Here is a 22,888-nt window from a genome sequence, read left to right as displayed (position 1 = left end):
CCCAAGTGCTGGTATTAAAGGCGTGCGCCACTACACCGGCTATCCTCCCTTTCATGGGATGTTTTGCCCCTCTCTGATACGGCTGCCCTCTTTGATTCCCATCTCTCTCTGTTCACTCGTGGTCTGAACTGTGACCTTATTCAACTAGTCTGGATATCTTAAGACTTCTTCTTGACCCAACATTCCCCGTTCTTTTCAGATTCCCTTCTAGCAATGGGAATAACCTCCGGGCATCCGTAGTCATAGTCCTGACCCAAGTGTCCAGCATTCCCCTTCTATGCCTCCTTCCACATGGGGATCTGTTGTATAGAGTCTTACAGCAAACAGAAACCCAACATATCAAAGACTGGAGCTGGGGCTGTGGTTCAGTGATAGCTTACTTGCTCCAAGTTTCATCCCCAGTGTTATAAACTAAACAAAACAACAAGCAAACAAAACCTGAGGGAATCATCCTACTCTTCTATGCTGTGATAAAACACTATGACCAAGGCAACTTATAAGAGAAAGGATTTAATTTGGCTTATGGTTTCAGAGGGTGAGGGTCCATGTTGGCAGAGAAAAGGCATGATTAGAGAAACATCTGAGAACTCACATCTACATCCACAATCATGAGGCAGAGAGAGAGAGAGAGAGAGAGAGAGAGAGAGAACACTGGTAATAGCACAAGTCTTTTGAAACCCTAAAGCCTGCCCCCAGTGACACACCTTCTCCAACAAGTCAACTTTCTAATCTTTCCCAAACAGTTCAACCAACTAGGGACCAAGTATTCAAACATATAAGCCTATGAGGGCCACTCCCATTCACACCACCACACTGAGGAGGGAGGGAGGGAGGGAGAGGGAGAGAGAGAGAGAGAGAGGACTTGGTGATTATGAGCATGCTGTGGAACAATCTTTGTACACTGTAAATATGTATTCACTCTTGTTGGTTAATAAAGAGCTGACTGGCCTGTTAGCTGGGCAGGAGAGCCAGACTAGGAGGATGCTGGGAATAAGAAGGGCAGAGTCTGGGAAGTCACCAGCCAGATGCAGAGGATGCAGGATGTGTACAAAATAAGGTAACAAGCCATGAAACATAGTAGAACTTAGATAAGAAATATGGGTCAATTTAAGTTATAAGAGCTAGTTAGTAACAAGTCTAAGCTATTGGCCTAGCATTCAAATTAAATTTAAGTTTCTATGTGGTTATTTGGGAGCTGGCCAGCAGTCCTGATGAAAAACTCCATCTACACACCTCCTCCAACAAGACCACACTTACTAATCCTTCACAGTTTCACCAACTGGGAACCAAGCATTCAAATATATAAGCCTATGGGGTATTCTCAATCAAACCACCACACAGCCTAATCTATAGTGTAAATTCCACACTCACCAACCTCTGCTCCACCAGTCTCCACCAAGTGTGAGAACTTACATCATCCTCACTTAAAAAAAAAATCATTGTTTAAACATTATCAGATGAAAATTTGTTGGGGTTAGATGGTAGAAAGGTGTGTTCGTGTATACCCATATGCATGCGTGTGTGTGTGTGTGTGTGTGTGTGTGTGTGTGTGTGTGTGTGTGTGTGTGTTGGTTTTTTGAGTCAGGGGTTTCCTCTGTGTAGCTTTGCACCTTTCCTGGATCTCGCTCTGTAGCCCAGGCTGGCCTTGAACTCACAGAGATCCGCCTGGCTCTGCCTCCCGAGTGCTGGGATTAAAGGCATGTGCCACCACCGCCTGCCTTGTGTGTGTATTTTTTAAAACAGGTTCTCATGTTATCCAGGCCAGCCTCCAACTTGCTATGCAGCTAATGACGACGTTGAACTGCTGAGCTTTCTGCCTCCACCTCCCAAGTGCTAGGATTATAGGTGCTCACCACACCTGGCTCAGTTGTTCTTTCAATTTCTTCAGAAACCTTCATGCTATGTTGTGTAGTGGCTATACCAGGCTGTTCCCCCTTTCTCCACACTCTCACCACTGTTTGATATGTTCTGACTTTCTAATAGCAGTATCTTCATGAGTGTAAGGTAGTATTTCATACTGGTTTTGATTTTCATTTCTCTAATGGCTAAAGATGTTTAGCACATTTCATATTCTTGTTGATAACTTGCCACATGTGGAAAATGTCTCTTCAAGTCATTTAAACATTTATTTTTATTTGTGTGTGTGTGTGTGTGTGTGTGTCTGTGTGTGTGTAGTTAGGGCCATAAAAAGAAAAGAAACAGAATGTGTCATGATTACTGATAGTCCTGGTACTTTACCTGATAATTACAATTTATAACATATCTAAAGCTCACATCCTCAACACTTCTCTTGGACCTGAAGCTCTTTATCTAATGAATCCTACCATATTATGACAAGTGGTTAAGCATATAGAAGCCTAACTGCCTGCAATTAAACCCCAGCTCCATCTCTGCCTATGTACTCATGGGGAATTACGCAAACCCTTCCTGGATTTCCCCTCTGTAAAGGTTGGAATGATGAGTCATTATGAGAACCGAAAAAATGAATGCATTAAAAGTACTTGGAATGCTTTCCGACACCAGGAAGTGCTCATTACTGTTAGACAGAAGCCCATTCTTGTTATCATTGTTTCCTCGCTTACCCTAGTCTTCCATACTTTCCCTTCCCCACACTTCCAGAGCCCCTGAGCGCACACGCGTCCAGAAGCCTTATCGTAGGGGCTGCTCCGCTACAAAAGATTCTATTGATAACTGCCAGACGTGCTTGTTTATTTCTGTCACTGACTCATGAACTCCCAAAGAAGCCCAGTTGATTCCTGACTCCAGATGAAAACCAAGTACATATTTGGGGCACTTTATATCTCTTCTTTCCACCACCTGCTTGACAGTGGCCTTCAGATTTCTCAGAAACACCTGAAACGCGACATAGAAAGTCAGATTTTATTCTAGCTTCCTTTTCTCATTGGGTCCACTCTCCCTTATTGAAGTCCTTAATTCACCAAAGGTCACATTCTTCTTTCCAGTCACCCAACACTAATGTTCTAGGGAAAAAGGCTTGATTATTTTCCTGTACTTAAGTCATTATCTTCATCTATATATTTTATAGTCTTTACAACCTGTATCTTTTAACTTCTAAATATCCCTGAAATTTGTGTCCTCCATTCCACACTTTTATCCTGTGTTAGACTCTGGATATCTTTTGCCTAAATATAGCAAGAGACTCCCATTGGTTGTCCAGCCCCAGTTCTCTGTAGATCTGTCAATTATCCATATCTATTGTTGTTTGTTTTTGCTCTTTTTGGGGGCCGCCGCTCAGCTCCCAAATAAATCACACATGGAGGCTTATTCTTAATTATAAATGCCCAGCCTTGGCTTGGCTTTTTCTAGACAGCTTTCCTTAACTTATCCTGTCTACCTTTTGCCTCTGGGCTTTTCCCATTCTCTTCTGTAACAGGGTCCGGGAAAGGTGTAGCACAGTCCAGCGGTGTTCTCTGGTGAACTCTGCTCAGTTTACATCCAGTGTCCAGGATCCAGGAACCAAGAGAGCCGGCACATCCAGATCTCGGGTCTTCAGGGGTCCTCTCTCAGCCCCGTCTTGTAGGCGTGACAGTTACCGAAGCCTCAGTGGGGTTAGTGTTTCCAGGTCAAAGCTGTAGGCGTGGCAGTTACCCAAGCCTCAGTGGGGGTAGTATTTCCAGGTCAAAGCTGGAACAGCTACCCACTACATCCTACCCAATCAAAAATGTTTCTACCTAGCTACTCACTGCTAGCTACACTGTGAAACAGGGAGAGTCCCATTTCCTCCCTTCCTGGTGCCTCAGAATTGGGGTTTGTGTGGCAATGTGGAATTGTAAAGAAGGTGTCTAGTCTTTAAGGAACATTGACTTCTCATGTCATTGCCCAGTCATACCTTTACTTTAAATCACACACATGCTTAATGACAGAGAGTGCAAACACAGCTCTCCAGGCTTGGCCCCTGCTGACTCGTAGAGGTGTTTTTAAATTGGAGCACACATTTTGAAAGTTTTCGATTACCTGCTGAAATCTTAAGTAGAAGATTTCCAATGAAAATCTTTTATAAATTCTCTTGAGAAACTGGGAGAACTCGTCTACCCCAAGCCTCAAATGGCCGACCTGTGACATCTCTTGCCACACTATACTCTGGTAAACGTTTCACAGATCTCATCCCATGTAAAGGCAGAGTAGAAATCCTCAAATGAAATTTTTGCAAGCCACTAACTTTGCTTAAATTCATCGTTCTTTCAAAAACCAAAAAGAAACGAGAGTAGAGGGGTGGATTTGACTAAAACACATATTTGCGTATGAAATTCTCCAAAGATAAAATTTAAAATGTAAGGGGTGGGGGGAAACTCACAAATAAGACAGAGTCAATATACACATATCCCAAAGCATGAAGGTGAATCCATAGACTAGTTAACTGGTTTGTAGAAACTAGAAAACTCCAACTCCCATCAGGCACTTGGAGCTCCTCGCGGCCCGCAGGCAGGAAAGACATTCGCCCTACGAACTACCACTCCCGTGATGCTCCGCGCCCCATCGCAGCGCGGAGTCTAGGGCCACGTCGCTTTGGCGGCCCGGGAAGAAGACGACTCACCTTCCTCATGGCTTCCGCGGATACCAGGCGTGTGGGGGACGGCACGGGGGGCGCCTTCCAGCCTTACCTCGATTCCTTGCGGCAGGAGCTGCAGCAGAGGGATCCGACGCTGCTCTCCGTGGCGGTGGCACTGCTCGCGGTCCTGCTGACGCTGGGTGAGGCGGCGGGCGGTCGCGGCGAAGGCGGGGTGGCGGAGTTGGGGCTCGGCGCTGCAGCAGGCCTGGGAGGCGGGCGGCGAGGCTCCCCTCTTCTGCCATCCGCCCTCCAGAACCCAGCAGCGTCGAACGGGGACTCCGAAGTGACCTGGTTCCTGGGACAGGAGTGCGGGAGGCTCCCCAGTGTGCTTGAGCTCCGAGTGCGTCCGCCTCCATCGCTCACACCAACTCTGAGCTGCTTGTATCTGTGAGCTGGGCTCTAGGCTACCGAGGTAGACTAGAGATCCTCAAATCAAATTTAGCAAGCCATTAATTTTTTTCTTTTCTTTTTTTTTTTTTTTCAAATTCATCGTTCTGTAGATACTTTAGTCTCCACAGTTGGTGTGAGGGACATAGGTGTGGAAAAGTTGACAGTCGATAGTGTCTGGCACCCAGAGGGTTTCTAACTATTAAAACGACTCTCATGGGGTGGAGCAATGAATGCGTTGTTTTGTCGTAAATGCCTATCAATGCCCTTGAAAATGAAGGCTGTTTTTCTCTTCCCTGCAGTTTTCTGGAAGTTCATCTGGAGCAGAAAGAGCAGCCAGAGGGCTGTTCTCTTCGTTGGGCTTTGTGACTCTGGGAAAACGTTGCTGTTTGTCAGGGTAATGCTTTGATTTCCACCTCTGTTAAACGTAATAGAAATTGTCATGCATTTCAGTATTCCTGTCATCTTGTGGTTTATTTAGTCAGGAAACTAAGTCAGCAAGTTTGGAACAAGTTTTAAAAAATATTTTAAGGTTTTTTTTTTTTTTTCTTTTTTAATTATATGCATGCGTGTGGGTATGAGTCCCTATGCTTGTGAAGGCCAGATGTGTGTTTTCGGTGGAGTGAGCTGCCTGATGTGGATGCTGGGGATTGAACTCGGGTCCTTTACAAGAGCATTATGTGTTCTTAACCAACTTAGCTGACCCTCCTCCAGCCCTGGGAGTTCATTTTTTTCTTACATGGGAATACAAAAAGACTCTAGGAAAACCTGTAACCGCCCCTCCACACGTGCACACATTTAGTCCTTACTATAAGGTCTTATGTAAATGTATTTCTGTGGGTAAAGATGCCAGAAGAGTTGTTGGGTAATGAACCCTTTTGAGAGCTTGCCAGGGACTTTTTTTCGTTGTTTCAGATTTTGGATGTTTTGAATTTTGGAATATTTGCATAATTTTTTTAAAAATCACTTTAGCATCCTTAATCTGAAATGCTCTAAAATTCAAAACAATTTATTTTACTCATTTGTAAACTGTGTTGTGAGTTCTGTATAGCTCAGTGGTTCTTACCAAACACTCCGTGTAGCAGGGTTGGGATTGTAGTTGGACCAAGATTGGGCAAAGACATTTGCATCCCAGGCTGCTGATTCCTTAGTAAGTTCCCTATTGCTGAATGTGACATGTGACATGCACGTTGGCTGATAGGTTTTTTAGTATAAAGCATGAGAGGGAAATGTTGAAGCTGGATGCCGGATTTGACTCGGCAGTAGCAAGGGAAACTTCTTTGCTGAGGCAGGTGATATGTTAGAATGTATAGTCTGGGGCTGGAGAGGTGACCCAGTTCATAGTGCTTGCCTGGTAAAGTGAGGGCCTGAGTTTGGATCACTGGAACCCACCTAAAAGCCAGGCCCAGAGGTGCCTGTCCATCATCCCAGTAGACACACAGTGGATCCCTGGAATTCCTTGGCTGGCCAGCCTCGCTGGTTGGTGAGCTCCAGGTTCAGTGGTGGAGAGTGACCCAGGAAAGACTCCCAACGTCAGCCTCCAGTGTACACATACACATGTTAAAGGATGCATGTCAGTTTCTTGGGCTAACCTGAATATAATGGCTACAGGCACATGCTTTTAAGTTTAGCCTGCTCTATTACTCTAATTCATCACTTTCTTAAATCTAAGCAATCAAGAAAAGAATAAAGGAAGCCCAATAACTTTTGTTGGGACATGAGATAGTCCCAGCATGGCCAGTTCTGAGCAACTCAGCATTATCAAAGACATGACAGCAAAGATCCTCCTTTGGTGGTTTACGCTGGTGAGGCTTCCTTTTACTAATACTTAGCTTTATATAGCCAGTATTTTTTAACTGAGCATGTTGTACTATGGAGAATTTCCACTCTGCCTTTGGAGGGTACAAATTATATTTGGTTCTTTGTGTGTGTGTTCATGTGTGTGAGTGCTGGTGTGTGTACGTGTGTGCCCTGTCCCATCAGTGGAGGTCAGAGGATGACAGGTGTTGGTTTTCTCTCATTGCTGTGCCAGGTCTGAATTTCTGGAAATTCTCCTGTCACCTCCTCCCACCGGAGTACTGGAGCTGTGAATGTGTGCGTCACTAGGTCTGCTTTTATGTGGGTTCAGAAGATCTGAACTCAGATTGGCAGGCTTGCACATCTCCTCAGGCCTTGAATTGGTAGTTTAAATGTTTACAGGTCAGTGAATTTGAACCCTTGCTGTTGTTTGAAGAAAATCATAGTCGGCCAAGGGTGTCACCCAGTGGTAGAGTTGCTTCTGAAGCTTGTCTGAGGCTTTGGTTAGATCACCAGCACTGCAAAAAAGAGGAGTGAAGCCCATAATTAATATATTTTTCTACAGGTTAAAAATAAATCAGTATGGCCCTTTTCAGCTATTTCAAGTAGCATTCGTTCATTTGACCTTATGCTTGAGAGAATTATAATGTTATTCTTTAAATTGGGTTTGGTGTTACTATAGTGTGCTTAACCAGATCTTGTCCATCTTGGCTTTTTACAGTTGCTAACTGGCCACTACAGAGACACACAGACTTCAATTACCGACAGTTCTGCTGCGTACAAAGTCAACAATAACAGGGTAAGATACCTGTGGAATGTTCTAGAATCTGACACTCTTCTTACTGTGAATTCTAGAAATTACTCTGACCAGAAGCAACTTGGGGAGGAAAGGGTTTAATCTGGTTTACACTCCCAGGTCATAATCCATTATTAAGGGAAATCAAGACAGGAACCTGGAAGCAAGATCCATGTAGAAATCTGCTTGCTGGCCCACTCTTTAGTTTACTTAGCTTGACTTCTTCATAGCCCTGGACCAGTTGCCTCAAAATGGAACCTCCCACATCGGGCTGGGCTCTCTTATATCAAGTAGCAATCAAGAAAATCACCCCACTGACATGCCCACAGGCCAGTCTGATGGGACTTCTTCTGTTGAGGTTTCTCCTCTCAGATGACTATAAGCTGCGTCAATTTGACAAAGCTAACTAGCACCTGGCATGTCGAGGAAGGCCCTTCTTGAACAGAGTAGTCCGAGGATGTAGGTATCATTTGTAGCCTACTTTTATGAAGAACATAGTCTTTGTAGCAGATCTGCCTTTGCCAATCTTGGTAGCAGATTTTGTCCTTGTAACTTATGTACAGGGTTACATCACATTTCATTCTTTCTAGGTTCTGTCTGTTCAACATTACTATGAGTTTCAGTGGGCACTGGGTCTTTTTCTGGTACAAGAGGCAATACATAGGATAATCATTTGCTTAAAAGTAGTTTTCCTTTTCTGTCTCTGCTACCCAGACTTCTTTAGAAGCTGTCCCATAATTAGATTTTTAGTCAGAACATTGTTACTATTTAGTGTTGTTATAATCTTTTGCTTTTATGAGCATTGTTGTGATGGATATATATTGTACATTTCAAAATACCCACAAAGAATCAGAAGAATGGCTGGCTGCATACCTGTTTAGCTGCAGGATGCAGATGGTAACTGCCAAGCTGATTACAATGCTGACAGCTTTGGTGAGTGAGGGCTGAGGGCTCACTGGCCAATTAGGGATGGAAGGATAGGTGAGTTTTTGAGTTTAGAGACCCTGTTCTTCCCCTTTTTGGTGCCTTAAGAATTAAGCACTGTCAGAAAATAAAAGGATCAACCATTTGACTACTTTTTTTTCTACAGTGGTACTTCTCTGATCCAGAACATTATATTATTATTATTATTATTATTATTATTATTATTATTATTATTATTATTTTATTGTTTTTAAACAAGGTCTCATTGTAAGCATTGCAGCTTGGATGGAAAGGTCTCCTGGTAGTTAGGAGCCAAGGAATACCACAAGGTCACTGTAAGCTAGCAGCTTACAGCTCTGCTCCAGCAAGGGGAGGGTTTCCCCAGTGAGGTTGTTACAGCTCTGCTCTGGAGAAGTGTTACAGCTCTGCTTAGGTCCCCCAGAGTGTCACAACTCTGCCCTGCTAGGGGAAAACTTCCCCAGCAAAAGTGTTAACAGTTCTGCTCCAGTCTGCTCTGGCTCTCTCCAGCGAAAATGTCACACTGCACAACAAACCTCACTTGAGATTTATTGGGAAGGAAGAATCCAGGTGGCTGGCTGCCTCTAGGTGAGAAGCAGCAGCAGACTGAACAGGGTGCAGAACATCTATGGTTTCTTGGGGGGCGGAGGGGTGGTGGTGTTCCAGGGTGGCTTGGTATTGGTGGATTTTTGAGGCCTGATTCTGGGCCTCAACAGTTAAGAGCACTTGTTCTTCCAGGGTACTAGGAGTTTAGTTTCTAATACCCACATTCCATAGTAAGTAAATCTGAAATAATACTTTCTGTTGGGTTAAATGATTTTAAATACTTTATTAAAGTTGATAGACAACGTTCCCTCAGGCATATGAGCATGCACTTTGCTTTGTTGAACATAAAGAACACTCATCCCTTCTTCCTGTCTCTTGTCCTGCTCCCTGGTGTCTGCTCCAGTCTAAGCAGTAATGTACCCAGTGGTGTCTTTGGGATCACTAACACCGTGCGGTTCAGTGCTAGTGTTGCTTCAGAAACAGCTAGACCCCAGCGTGCTCGCCTGGCTCTTACTAGCACATAAAGCAGCAAAGCTGTTAGATATGTTTGTCGGTGAAGGTCTGGGCAGGCTGCCCAGAAGGGCATAGTGAATCCAGAGGTTGTGTCCAGTCTGTATGTGGTACTGAATTCCTCCTGCAGACACCATGGTCATTGGTTGAGGATCAGGTCAGTGTGAGAAATGATGGACGGTTCTGATACATGTACCAAACCACACCCGACAGTCTTGTCATTTCTGTCTACAATAACATGTGTTCCAAGGATGAGGCCCTAGGATGGTGACTAGCACCTCCTAGGGTGTATAGTAAGTTTGCTTAGTAGGGGACCAGGATTGGAAGAAGATACTGACAGCGTTGGAACAAATAAATGGTGAATCTAATATACAAATATCTAAAACTCAGAAGTCAAAATTATGGATAGCTCATTAAGATTGAGAATCTCATTAATTGTAATGTGTATTATAAATTGTATGTTTTAAACTTTATTTGTGTGTATTTACCAGTTTTCTTATGGGGTTGCTTATATTCATATTGGTGTATTTCCTAAGCCTTGGATAGATCATGCTTATTAATCCTTCAGACAGTAACGTGTCTCTATTCTCTTCAGAACATTTACTAAGCCAGGGGTGGGGGTGTTGCACACCTTTAATCTGATCATTTGGAGGGGGCCAGGCAGATCTCTCAGAGTTTGAGGCCAGCTTAACTCTACAGAGTGAGTTCCAGGACAGCCAGAGCTACATAGTAAAACCCTGTCTCAAAAAACCAACCAGCAAACAAAAATCAAACAAATAGAATGTATTATTAACATTGTGATTTTATACATCTTACATAATTTTACATTGCATTGTTCCCTCATAATTCATGTCATGTCAGGAACTATGCTTACTGTTTGATTGCCAGAGCTTTGGCCATTGTTTTATTTATTTAGTGTGTGGCGGGGACAGTAATGTGGGGAGTGCAGGTATGTGGACGGAGATCAATCTTGGGTATGTGGTTCTTTAGGATGCCATACACGTTGCTTTTTGAGACATGGTCTTTCACTGTCCTGGAACTCACAAAGTAGGCTAGGCTGGATGATCAGAGAGCTTCAAGGATTTGCTTGTCTCTGCTTCTCCAGTGCTGGGGTAAAGTACCACCGCACTGGGCCTTTTTTTTTTTCTTTTTTATGTAGGCTTTTAGACTGACTAACATTTAGATCTTTTTACCAACTGACCTATCCTCTCCAGCTCCTTCCCCCCTTCTTTCTGTGCCTCATGCATCCTAGGCAAGCACTATGTTCTCTTCAGTGTTTACTGTTAGGAAGTGCTCCATAGACATCCATCTGCTTGATTCAGTAGTGCAGTACCATGTGCTGCCCATGATCTGATGGTGAGATTTATCCTGTGAACCTGGAACTGGACCAGATCCAGCTGACTTGATCTCACTCTTGCTGTCCTCAGGGCAACAGCCTGACTTTGATTGACCTCCCTGGACACGAGAGCTTGAGGCTCCAGTTCTTAGATCGCTTTAAGTCTTCAGCCAGGTAAGTTAGGGAGGAAGTGACATGGGTTTGTTCAGGTCTTTACTGTGTTGTTGGCATCCACTCATGCTGCTTCCTCTGTTAAGATTCTGACGCCAAAAAACAAAACAAAAAAAGATGCTGACATCATGGTGCTCTGGGGTGGAAAGGTCATCCACCTGTAGTAGGCCATTGGGGTACTAGGATCATGAAGTTGGGGGATGGCTTAAGGAGAGTTGCTCAGGCAGTGTTACTCCCGTTAACATGATTAAATTTTGCGGTAACTCTGAAGATACTGTTTAAAGAATAATGTTTTATTTTTAGCTATATGGATGTGAGGTGGTATATGTGCACTTGTGTGCAGGTGCATGTGTAGGCCAGAGGAGGATGTTGAATATCCTGGAGCTGGGGTTACAAGTGGTTGTGAACTTCCCAAGGTGGGTGCTGGAGACTGAACTCAGTTCCTCTGCAAGAGCTGAACACACACTGACCTGTTGAGCCATCTCTCTGGCCTAACTCTGAAGATATGTTTAATGATATGTTGCAGCTATTAGAATCTGGAAAAGCAATTTTGTTGTTTGATTTTTGATTTTTTGAGGCAGGGTTTCTCTGTGTAGCCCAGCTATCCAGGAACTCGCTTTTTGTAGACCAGGCTGGCCTTTTGTAGATCTGCCCTCTTCTGCCTTCCTGAGTGCTGGGATTAAAGGCATGTACCACCACCAGGCTGAAAAAGGAATTTTTAAGGCTAGGATGGATCCTAGAAGATGCTAAACTCAAAACATTACTCTTTTTGGTTTTCTTTTGTTTTGATAAGGTGGCAGTATCTCTTGAGCCTAGGTAGCCCAGGCTGGCCCTGAACTGTAAGCTCTTTCTGCCCAGCCTCCCAGGTATTGTATGTATGTAAACTAAGTATCTTTTCCTTCCTGCCTGCCTGCTTGGTTTTGGCTTTGTGAGAGTCTCATGTAGTTCAGGTTGACCTTGAACTTCTTTTTTTTTTTTTTTTTTTTTTTTTTGAGCTGAGGATTGAACCCAGGGCCTTGCACTTGCTAGGCTAGTGCTCTACCACTGAGCTAAATCCCCAACCCTGACCTTGAACTTCTAATTATCCTACCAAGTGCTGGGATTACAGAAGTGTGCCACCACATCTAGCAAGTCTTTCTTTCCTCCCTCCCTGCCTCTCTCTCCCTCTCCCTTTCTTTCTTTGCCATCAAGAAGAAATTCCCTTATCGTTTTTTGTTGTTGTTTTTTGAGACAGGGTATCTCTGTGTAGCTTTGGAGCCTGTCCTGGATCTCGCTTTGTAGCCCATGCTGGCCTCAAATTTACAGAGATCTGCCTGCCTCTGCCTGCCGAGTGCTGGGATTACAGGTGTGCATTACCACCACCTGGTTTCTTGTAAATTAAGCATGTTTTGCACATAGTGTAGTGGCATACTAGCTGGATATCTCTGGGCATAACTGCTAATTGTTTGCATGGATGCTGTGGAATAATCCTCTTGTACACTGTACAGATTTGTTACTTGAATTGGTTTAATAAAATGTTGATTGGCCAATAGCCAGGAAGGAAGTATTGGGGGAGGACCAAACTAAGGATGATGGGAAGGAGAAAGGCCAAGTCAGGAGCTGCCAGCCAGACATGGAGCAGGAGACGAATGTGCCATGCTAATAAATAAGGTACTGCTATGTGGCAGAGTATAAATAAGGAATATGGGTTAACTTAAATGTAAGAGCTAGTTAGTAACAAGCCTGAGCTATTGGCCAAGTATTTATAATTTATATTCGGCCTCTGAGTCAGTTATTTGGGACTGGGCAGTTGGGACAGAAAAACTCCGATTACACATGGATAGTGCACAACTGGTGTCTTCAAAAAGGCCAGCCAGAGAGGCCTGGCTTGGCTCCTGTAAAGCACCAACAGCTGTACTCTGGAAGTGACTGTCTGTCTTGAAGTCCCAGGCAATTTCTACACTACATGCTGACTGGGAGTCTGTGGCTCAGAGTTCAGTAGAGTGTCACAGAACCAGGATGGGATGATGAGGTTTTCTCACCCCTACAGTAGTGGCATGCTCTTATAAGCAGCCTTGTAGCCAGTTGTTTGCTGGGTGTTTTTCCACTGGTGGGTTTGGAGCAGTCCACTTCGTAGGAACCATGGCATGGAAACCGTCCTTGTTATCTCCCTTGTATAACCCAGCCAAAAGCTAGAGGCAGCATGGCGGCCCAGCAAGTCTGTTCGTGATTTACATTAAATCAGTGCCTCAAGAACTATTTTAGTATAAGTCATCCTGTCAACTGATTCTTGAATTCTTTCCTAAAATTTGTACACTCTAGTTTAAATGCTTTCTTCATGTTTGCTATCTAACACTGATTAAAAACTAAAGAGGTAAATTTGTATGATACTTGTCAGTGATGTTAAGGCATATTTTAATGCTGAATCTGGAAAGCATCATGGAGATATGTTGTGATAGTTTAATGGCAGTATTGTGCCTGAGGTATTCATGGTTCTGACTGATGGTGTCCTGGCTTCCTTTCTGATGAGCATTCTAGACTTAGACTTTGTCATTGCTGCCTGCCACAGAAGGATGGTGACGAGCAATTTGTCATAGACAGGAATGTGATTTTTATTCCTCAGACAGTTGAGACATAGCTAGAACTGCTAAATGTGGCCATAATTGGGTGTTCTTTTCCCTCTTGTTGAGCACTGTAACACACACTGCAGAGGAGACTGAGGCAGGGGGATGGCAAGTTTGAGACCTGCCTAAACAATTTAGTGAAACTATCTCAAAACCAGATTTTTTTTCTGTTGTTAATTTACAGTTAGTAGTATATTTATACTGTTATCCAAGTGTTTTAAATAAATAGAATATGTAGCATATAAAGATAAAACTAAGTTCACAGAAACTTCAGTCATAATACAAGGGAGTTAAAAATACTTTTACTATTTTATGTGACCTTTTTTTTTTTCAGATTTTTAAAAAAAATTTGTGTGCATATGCCTGGGTGTATGTTTGTGCATCGTGTATGTACAGGTGCCTGAAGGGCCAGAACATGGTGCTGGATCCCCTAGACTGGAGTTACAAGCAGTTGAAGCTGCCTGATGTGGGTGCTGGGAACCTAACCTTCATGCTCTTATCTGCTGAGCCATCTCTTAAGTTCCATAGGACATTTTTTAAACATTCTGCCTTCTACTTAAGATTCTTTTCCCATCTGCTGACTTAAAAGTGTATGATTTTTACTCTATGGATTCCTGCCCCATTTTAAACAGTGAACTACAGTATCCAATCAGTACTCCTTCCCTCTTGGTGAACTGTAAGCACCCATGTTTTGCTCTTCCCTAGACCCTTCTGTTATTTGGGGATGCCCCTCTGTAACTGCCAGGGATTGCTACTTCTTTTATATCTAGTAGTTACTTAAGTGGGCCTGCTGGCTATGATTTCTTTGCTCATTGCCAAATTCTGCTCCTTCTTTTTCAAGTTCTGTTTTTCTCAGTGTCATTTTCCTATGGGACATCTGCCTTTGGCTTTGTGGTGTTTGGAATTCAAGTGTACCACCCCACATCAAAGGACATTATCATCTGTTCAAGTGCAGTGGCTAATGGACCCTGGGCAACTGGACCAACCGCTGGCACAAGCCTCCCACTCAAAAGCAGTCTAATGGAGGCTATGGCTGGAAATAATTCCAAAAGAAATTGAAACACCTGGCTTCCATGCCTCACAGCTACAGGGTGCAAGTGGACAGTGCCAGCATAACCCCAAGTAAAAGATTAGCATACAAATTGGGCCAGAGTCATCAAGCCCTGTGATGCCAACAGATGGCACTGTCTGCGCTTTCTTGCTTGTCTCAGCCTGGACTCTGCTGACGTCATTTGATCCTTCTCTGCCATCTCTTTGCTAGTTTATCTAACAAGGCCTTTTCCCTTGAATGTTGTGTGTGCCCCTCAGAATTGCTGTTTAGTTTGCTGTGATCTTTTCGCTAAGAGTCATCTCTGCTTCAGTTTCTACTGAGTTGATAATTTCATATAATGTCTTTTAAAAATACTCTTTAAAAGTCTACCTGTTTCTTTTTATTTGTTTCTTGTATTATCCTCTAAAATAATTTTAAACATTTTATTATTATGGCTTTGTTTTGTTTTGGTTTTTTTTTTTCTTTTTTTTTTTTGAGCTGAGGATCGAACCCAGGGCCTTGTGCTTGCTAGGCAAGCGCTCTACTACTGAGCTAAATCCCCAACCTGGCTTTGTTTTTTTGAAGGCAGGCTCTCATACAGTTCAGAGTGGCCTTGCACTCATTATTTAGCCAAAGCTGACCTCGAGTTTCTGATCTCCTGCCTCTGCCTCCTTGGTGCTAGGATTACAGGCATGCGATTCGCCTGGCTTTATGTTGGCTGGGATAGGATCTAAGGCTTTGTGCTTACTGTGCGAGCGAGCATTCTACCAACTGAGCTGCATCTCCATGAGTCTGTGCTTAGGTCACTCTAAACTCCAGTTTGGGGCTTCTGGGTATTCTCTCTTGTAATTGCATATTTTCATCTATGTTTTAACCCAGAACCTTCCTTCAAGGGAATGGATGTCACTGATGAGGTTGACAGTCTTTGTTATTTTGGGAGTAAAGGGTAGACTCCAGACAGTTATTTCCATCTGTTGGTATCATGGAGCTTTGATGAATCTGGCCCAGTTTTTATGTAATCTTCTGCCTAGGGCTCTTACTCCAGGGAGAATGTCAGCTGCTGCATGATAGCTGTGAGGCATTGGAGACGAGGTGTTTCAGTTCCTTTGGAAATGTTTTTCTTAATCACAGCCTCCATTAGACTGCCTATCAATTGGAAGCTTTGTGCAGGGTGTTTGGTGTGGCTGCCCGGGGCCTGTTAGCCACTGCATGTCCCTCTCCATCGGGGCCTCCAAGCCCCTGCCCCTAGGACCTGTTGTCTTTAGTTCCCATGCATTACCTGTGATGGCTTTGTTTCTGGTACGGGATGATTGTTATGTTGTTGACTGGGGTTAGGCCCCACGTGCTTGTAATTCTCCTTGACTTACCCTCTCAGGAGTTGTCTGTCTTCCACTTAGGCATCAGTGGTCTTTGTCGGACAGGAAAACATAAGCTTTCCAGGCCAGTGTGTCTGTCATCTGTGACCTGGCTTTCCCTGACTCACCCCTCCACATTTCTCCTTTATTTATTTGTGTCATCAGCATACTCCTCTAGCCCACAGCTGTGCCCAGCTTGTGTGTTTCTTTAGTGAGCTCAGCTTCACATCGTCCTTTAGTCTCCCACTGGGTCCTGTTCAGATGTCTTCCTCTTTGTTCTTACTCCATGGTGGGCTGTCGGATGATTTCCTGGCCCTTGAGAGCGAACGTCATTTCTTGTATTTCCAGTGTCTTTTTAGTTTCTTAACAGCTTTATATATTATGATGATGATGATGATGTCGATGTCAAGATGTGTGTGTGTGTGTGTGTGTGTGTGTGTGTGTGTGTACACTTGTGTGTTTGTATGACGGGGCTGAGTCTAGAGTGATCAGGGATCCTGTTTACTGTGTGTGCTCATATGCCTCTCCCCTTTCACTGTCCCTGCAGGGCTGTGGTGTTCGTGGTGGATAGTGCAACGTTCCAGCGGGAGGTGAAAGATGTGGCCGAGTTTCTGTATCAGGTCCTCATCGACAGCATGGGTCTGAAGAACACACCGTCCTTCTTAATAGCCTGCAATAAGCAAGGTGCTTCCTGGCGATGGCAGTGGATTGGTGTAGGATTGCTATTGGGAATTAGCTCATTTACCTGCAGTTGTTAATGTTGAGTGTGGGGGGGCAGGGTGTTCATAAATTAAATTTTAATCTATTTCTGTTAGTTTCCCAGTCTTTTTACCAGGCTGTCCTAAGGGCTGGCAGCCAAGGGGCTGTATTGTTATACCCTTTATCAGTGCTTTTATTTTAAAGATTAGAAATTATTTTACTTCACCGAATGTTAGTTTGTGAGGCTGCGTACTGTCAGTTCTGGAGAGGTTGTTGGGGTCTCTTCTCCAAACACGCTTTAGCACTGAGTGGTTCCACCAGAGGAAATTGTAGCCCCTTCTCTGGATGCTCACACTCGGGTCAGCCAGGCTTCAGTTCTGAGACCAGTTCAGGTAACGCAGGATAGGTGATCTTTCAGAGCTCTTCCATGTCTTAAGTTTCTTAGGAGCCTGAAGCATTTTTCAGAAGTGATTTATTAAAATCCTAATGATAACTGCTGTGGGTGTTACTTTACAATTATTTGTAGGTGTATGGGTGTTTTGCCTGCATGTATGTCTGAACAATGTGAGTACCTAGTGCCTGAGGAAATTAGAAGAGGACTTTGGATCTGTTGGGACTGGCATAACAAACAGTTGTGAGCTGCCATGTGGGTGCTGGGAATCGAACCCTGGACCTCGGGAAGAGCAGTCAGTGCTCTTATCGCTGAGCCATCTCTCCAGCCCCAGCTCTCACCTTTCTCTATTTTGTGTAAGGAGGGCAGTCAGGACTGATCTGGCTTGGGCTTTGTGCCCTCCCGGGCTGGTTTCTAACCTAGTGTACTTCCTGCTCACCACGTCATCTTAGTATTAGCTGGTTGTGTGCGGGAGCTAAGGTAGTGTGTGTTGAAAGTTCTCATCAGCTGTCAGTCACAGTGCTGGTCAGCTTGCTTTCTTTAGACTGCCTGGACGAGCCAAGTATTCAAAGGCTTGTACGGTGTGGAGAACTTAAGCTTAATTAGTTTAGGGTCATTAGCACTAAAACAATGTTTTATTGCATTTAATGTTTTAAAGCACTTTTTTTCTTTCAAAAACACCCACAAATACAGCATTTACTTTGACAGAGAATGACATAGTAGTGATAAAACATGATTTATAACAAAGGGATGGGAGATGAACTTCCTGGTATAAATAGGGATTTCCTTTCTGTGCTAGAAGTTCAGGGAAAAGACACATTCTGGTTTAAACTACAACAATGCTCTATTTTTTCCAGATATCGCAATGGCAAAATCAGCCAAGTTAATTCAGCAGCAGCTTGAAAAGGAGCTGTAAGTGTGCATGTACTCCTGGTAAAATGTCCTGACGCGTATGCTTTCAAGGGTTAAAGTCTTTTACGTTTAGTTGTATATGGTTATCAAAATTATAATCAGGGTTAGTGTGGAATATATGTGTTAAATAATTTATGAAAGAATTAATGGAATTATAAAAACTGAGATGTTTATGGCTATTTTAAAATTTCATGACTTACTGAAACCTTTAGTTCATTTGTTTTAATCACTGTCACTCTTTATAGTTGGAAGGTTTTTGAGACTTAAAACACCACGTTTAGAATAATGTTATTTCAATGAATGAAGGTATTTATTCACATAGCAAGGCATGTAAAACAGTGTTCAAAGGTACAAATAATATGTACAAAATATTAACATTAAATAAAAACAGGGTCAGGGGGAAAGGGAGGTAAAAAATTAAAGGCCATTGGAAGCTGGGTGTGGTCCTGCACAGCTGTAGTCCCAGGACTCGGGAAGCAGGGGGATAAGAGTCACAGCCTGCCTGGCCTGTATGGTGAAAGCCTGTCCCAGAAAATAAAATTTAAAAATGGTAGCCACTGGAAGTTATTGTTGACAGAACAAGAACACTTAGAAAGAATATAAAAAATCTACATTACTGTTTTCTAGTTTCTTATGTTGATTTCAGGCTATTGGCGATATTTATCTTGCTTTTAGTGCTAAAAACTTGTAAGTTGAGTGAGATCAACGGTGAGCGTTAAGGAATCTAGCAAACTTCTGTGCTGTGCTGATTTCTAAGAACTAAAAAGCTTGTTCACAGAAGAAAAGACCACAGTAAACCCAGTTACATTTTCTTACTGCTTTTGTAAAAGGAATGTTTTTGTTTGTTTTTTGTTTTTGTTTTTTGAGACAGGGTCTTACTATGTAGCCCTTGCTATCCTGGAACTCGCTGTGTAGACCAGGCTGGCCTCAAACAGAGGTCAGCCTGCCTCTGCCTCCCTAGTGATGGCATTAAATTTAGGCATGTGCCCAGCTTGCCATTTTAGTCAGATTTAGTATTTATAAAAATGAATCCCTGACAGAAAGTCAGCAAACATGCAGCCTGTTTGCTCTGTAATAGGACCAGTAGCTCACAGGAAAATGACTTAATTTGGGTTGGTTTTCCTCTTTATAAATAAACAGGATAGATGGGACTTTGAAGTTTGTGGATATATGAACTTTCTATCCAAGAAGACTCACAATAAAAATCTCCCTATCTCCCTGTGCTGAAGTTTCCAAAACATTAGTTTTTATAATATAGCATACATTTAAAACTGTATTTTCTATGCTGTTATTCAGGAGATCTTAGAAGTGGCCCCAGACTTAAAAGAGCTGGTGTGAACTGGGTCTCCTAACCCATTGGCTCTGGCTAACAGACAGGTTGGACCCATCTCACCTGTGTGTCTGAAACAGTGGTTCATGGATATAAAGGATAAGTCAGCATGTTAATAGTGAATTAACCTTTAGCCTATCAGTCTTCAATGGGTACTAACAGATTGCCTCTGACTTGTCCCTTGCTCCACAGCAACACCTTACGAGTCACCCGGTCTGCTGCTCCCAGCACACTGGACAGTTCCAGTACTGCACCTGCTCAACTGGGAAAGAAAGGCAAAGAATTTGAATTCTCCCAGTTGCCCCTCAAAGTGGAGTTCCTGGAGTGTAGTGCCAAGGGTGGACGAGGGGATGCCGGCACTGCTGACATCCAGGACTTGGAGAAGTGGCTGGCCAAGATCGCCTGAGGAGCAGCCCTGGCTGCACACCTTCATCTGTGACTGACTGCAGTTTGGGAAGGGCTGTGCTGGGTGGAGCCAATAGAGAGGGAGCAGGGCGTGTGTCTGCAGCATCTCGGTGTTCTAGAACCAGTTCTAGCAGCTGAGAGCACGTGTGCCCCCTTCGGCTCCTTTCTCAACTAGTCCTTCTTATTTGGTTCTTCTGTTCTCCTTTGGAAGGGGAAGCACTGCTTTAGTGTGTGGCATAGCAGAGAGGCCTTACCATGAGAATAGGCTTTTCTGCAAAGTTCTTGTCTGCTGCCTCTCTGCTTCGGTCTCTTTTCCTGGAACCAGACCTGCCTGTTTGTGGAACCAGTTAATTTCCAGTTGCCCCTGATATTCTGACATAATTCATTGTCTGTTCTTAGTGAAGTCTCAGGTGTAAAGGTAGTTACAATGAAGACAGGTTCAGAAACACAGGGCACAGTTGCCAGTGTGTTCTTCATGGGCTCAGTGACCTATCTCCATTCCAGCTTAGGTTCAGAAACCTGCTGGGAACCCCTAGATTCGCCCTCACATGATGGATGTAAGAGCCAACTCCCCAGACACTCCTGGCTTAGTGTGTTCTAGAGGAACTGGGGAGAGCTGGGCTGCCTCTGGGGTGGTAAGGCCCCGCCCCGGCTGTCTGCTGGTGCTACTTGGTAAGCTCCTGGTGTCTGCCACCTCAGCTCAAATGCCTGGTAAGCTCCTGGTGTCTGCCACCTCAGCTCAAATGCCGTGGGGCAACACAAACAGAGAAGTCCACTGTATAGACTTTTAAGTATGTATTCATTCAAGCTTTAAAAAATTTGCCTTTTCAAAGTAATGCTGTCTTAAACATTTGTGTTTTTATTGCTTTTACAAGTGACTGGTATCTTGATAAATAACTATCTGAAAGCACTAAGTCAAATGATAAGTGAGAACAGATGGGAAGCTGAACTAGGATTCAAGGTCAGCTCTAGGTTACCTGAGCCTACAGACTGCTGCATGTATAGACTCTTCATCTCCTCTCGGACTCAGAGACAGGCCTCACCAAAGAGACATCATGACTGGAGGTGCAATGCTCTGGAGCATGCACAGAGCATCTAGGCTGGCCTTGGGGACCAGTGAGAGTCAGGATAAACACACGGGGTGCTCCCTGTGCAGCCCGGCCCAAGCCTCTGCCTGCCACCACATGGCCTCCTGTGGGCCACTTGGGCTGACAGCACACTCCGAGATGGCTGCTATTCCCAGCATAAGTACTCAGGGTTCCCCACCCTAAAACATTTCTTTCTGGTGTGTGAGAAAAATACACCACAGGATGGATAAGTCAAGAGATGACCCTACCAGTTCTCACCGGAAAGCAGTATTGCAGCTGGGATCCTTACTGCTCTTTGGCCACCCCTGTTCATATTAGTCAAAGGAGGCGGAGCACAGACGACACTCACATGGTAATAGGTGCTCAGGAAAGAAAGACGTTCCAGTTAGAGAAAGTGTGCTCACTGACTCCTGCCTTCTGGGTAATAGTGACTTTGTTTACTGGGACAATCAGTACATCAAAGAGGCGGTGGGGATGGAGAGCAGGGTAAGTTTTACTCATAGCCCAGAGATGGTCTTAAGCAGAAGGTGAGCTGGGCAGGGCTGGAAATGAGGTTGGCAGAATGCTTGCCTGGTGCTGTACAGCCCAGTTTACAGGGCAGTTGCATCGAGGAAGGCCTGAAGGATTCCACTCTGGAATCTTCCAGGAAGCACTGGCCAGACTTCATTCTGGCTCTCAAGCCATGGCGGTGATGGCGTCTCAGTACCAGGTGCCCCGGTTTCTGCTGCTCGCTCTTAATGAACAACAGCTGGGGAACCCCTGCCACTGCTTCCCAAGGCCTCCAGCACGTCTTGACACGAGGTGTTCCGCTGACATCATTTCACCCGGTTTGTAATGCTTTCGTCATCAAAGCTCCTGCTGGTTCATTCCCATTCTCTTCTAAAGCAACATATCACGCTGTCCGTATTGCCCCTGCCCCTCCCCCTCGTGCTATCCCCGGGCCGCTGTGCAATCCTAGCTAGGTCACCATCTCTCTTCCTGTAGCCTCAATCGGCACCCCATGGTTCCACCACATGGAGCACCTAGCCATGTCCCACTGACCTGATAAAAATACATATGTGTGTGTGTGTATGCACATATATACACATAAGCACACACGTTAGATACACGTATATATCCAAGAGCACAAGTATATATACAATTTAGGCTTAGCAAACAGTGGCCACCCTTGCAGTGATGAGGAAAGCCACTCAGCAAGCCCTGCCCTTGCCATACTGCACTTTAAGCAGAGCAATCACAATGTCACCTTGTGTGCACACCTGGAGTACCTCCTCAGCTTGTGGGGACTGCAGAGCAGCTGTGCTAACAACATCTGACCTAGAGCAACCACTCCCTCAGTGGTTCGAAGCCTGGTGGCTCTGGACACGACTGTGTTGGGGAAGGACCGTTGCTGTTCTCGCTTTCATCTAGCACGTGGTCATTTTCTCAGGCTCTCTACCCTTCACTATGACTGCACCTGCCCACCTCACCCCTTATAACTAGATACTAATCTCAGGCAGTGGGCAGGGACTTTTGTGTCCTCTCCCTGCTAATCAGTAGTGGCCTTGAAGTGGCAAGGTGGAGTGTTCCAGAACTTTTAGGACCTTTCCATGTGAAAGGTCACTGGTGAACGTGGACTTCCAGCATTCTCAGTAATTGTTCCCACAGCCAGACAGGAGCTCAGGACACCTACCAGACTGGAGGTAGTGGAGACCTGAAGGGCCTCTCAGAAACTGTCCCCTAACTGGTGTGGGGAGAAGCTGGGGGGTGGTCATGGTTGGTGCCATCTGAAAGGTGATCACGATTACCCTTGAGTTCTTGCCTTTAATTAATAGTCTGGAAATCATCAAAAGGATAAGAAAGAAACCTGGACCTTGCACTCTGTCTTCTTAACCCCTATCCCTGTCAAATATGGGGGTGATGGCAAATACATTCCTGTTCCCTCCTGGAGTTTCCTTGACCATCTGCTGTTAGAATCTAACAGTCAGACAAATGAGGCTGTGGATACAATCTCACTAGCCCACAGTTTTCTTTTAGAACC

General features: G+C 44.3%; 1 protein-coding gene across 1 annotated transcript; it reads left to right on the top strand.

The window, feature by feature from the left end:
* Positions 1 to 4,504: 4,504 nt before the first annotated feature.
* Srprb (SRP receptor subunit beta) lies at positions 4,505 to 20,230 on the top strand. The gene is made up of 7 exons (XM_036192162.1): positions 4,505 to 4,710; positions 5,260 to 5,354; positions 7,476 to 7,553; positions 10,976 to 11,058; positions 16,591 to 16,727; positions 17,991 to 18,045; positions 19,568 to 20,230. The coding sequence occupies exons 1-7, from the start codon at positions 4,563 to 4,565 to the stop codon at positions 19,779 to 19,781; spliced, it is 810 nt and encodes a 269-aa protein (XP_036048055.1). The 5' UTR covers positions 4,505 to 4,562; the 3' UTR covers positions 19,782 to 20,230.
* The last annotated feature ends 2,658 nt before the right edge of the window (positions 20,231 to 22,888 follow it).

This window comes from Onychomys torridus, chromosome 7 (genome assembly GCF_903995425.1).
Source record: "Onychomys torridus chromosome 7, mOncTor1.1, whole genome shotgun sequence".
In the NCBI taxonomy this organism is placed as follows: Eukaryota; Metazoa; Chordata; class Mammalia; order Rodentia; family Cricetidae; genus Onychomys; species Onychomys torridus.
This window is presented reverse-complemented; position numbering and strand designations above follow the sequence as displayed.

Coding starts and splice junctions, on each gene's coding strand:
- Srprb (XM_036192162.1), top strand. CDS start 4,563: ATGGCTTCCGCGGATACCAGGCGTGTGGGGGACGGCACGGGGGGCGCC. Junction 11,059..16,590: donor CGCTTTAAGTCTTCAGCCAG/GTAAGTTAGGGA, acceptor CTGTCCCTGCAG/GGCTGTGGTGTTCGTGGTGG. Junction 18,046..19,567: donor CAGCAGCTTGAAAAGGAGCT/GTAAGTGTGCAT, acceptor CTTGCTCCACAG/CAACACCTTACGAGTCACCC.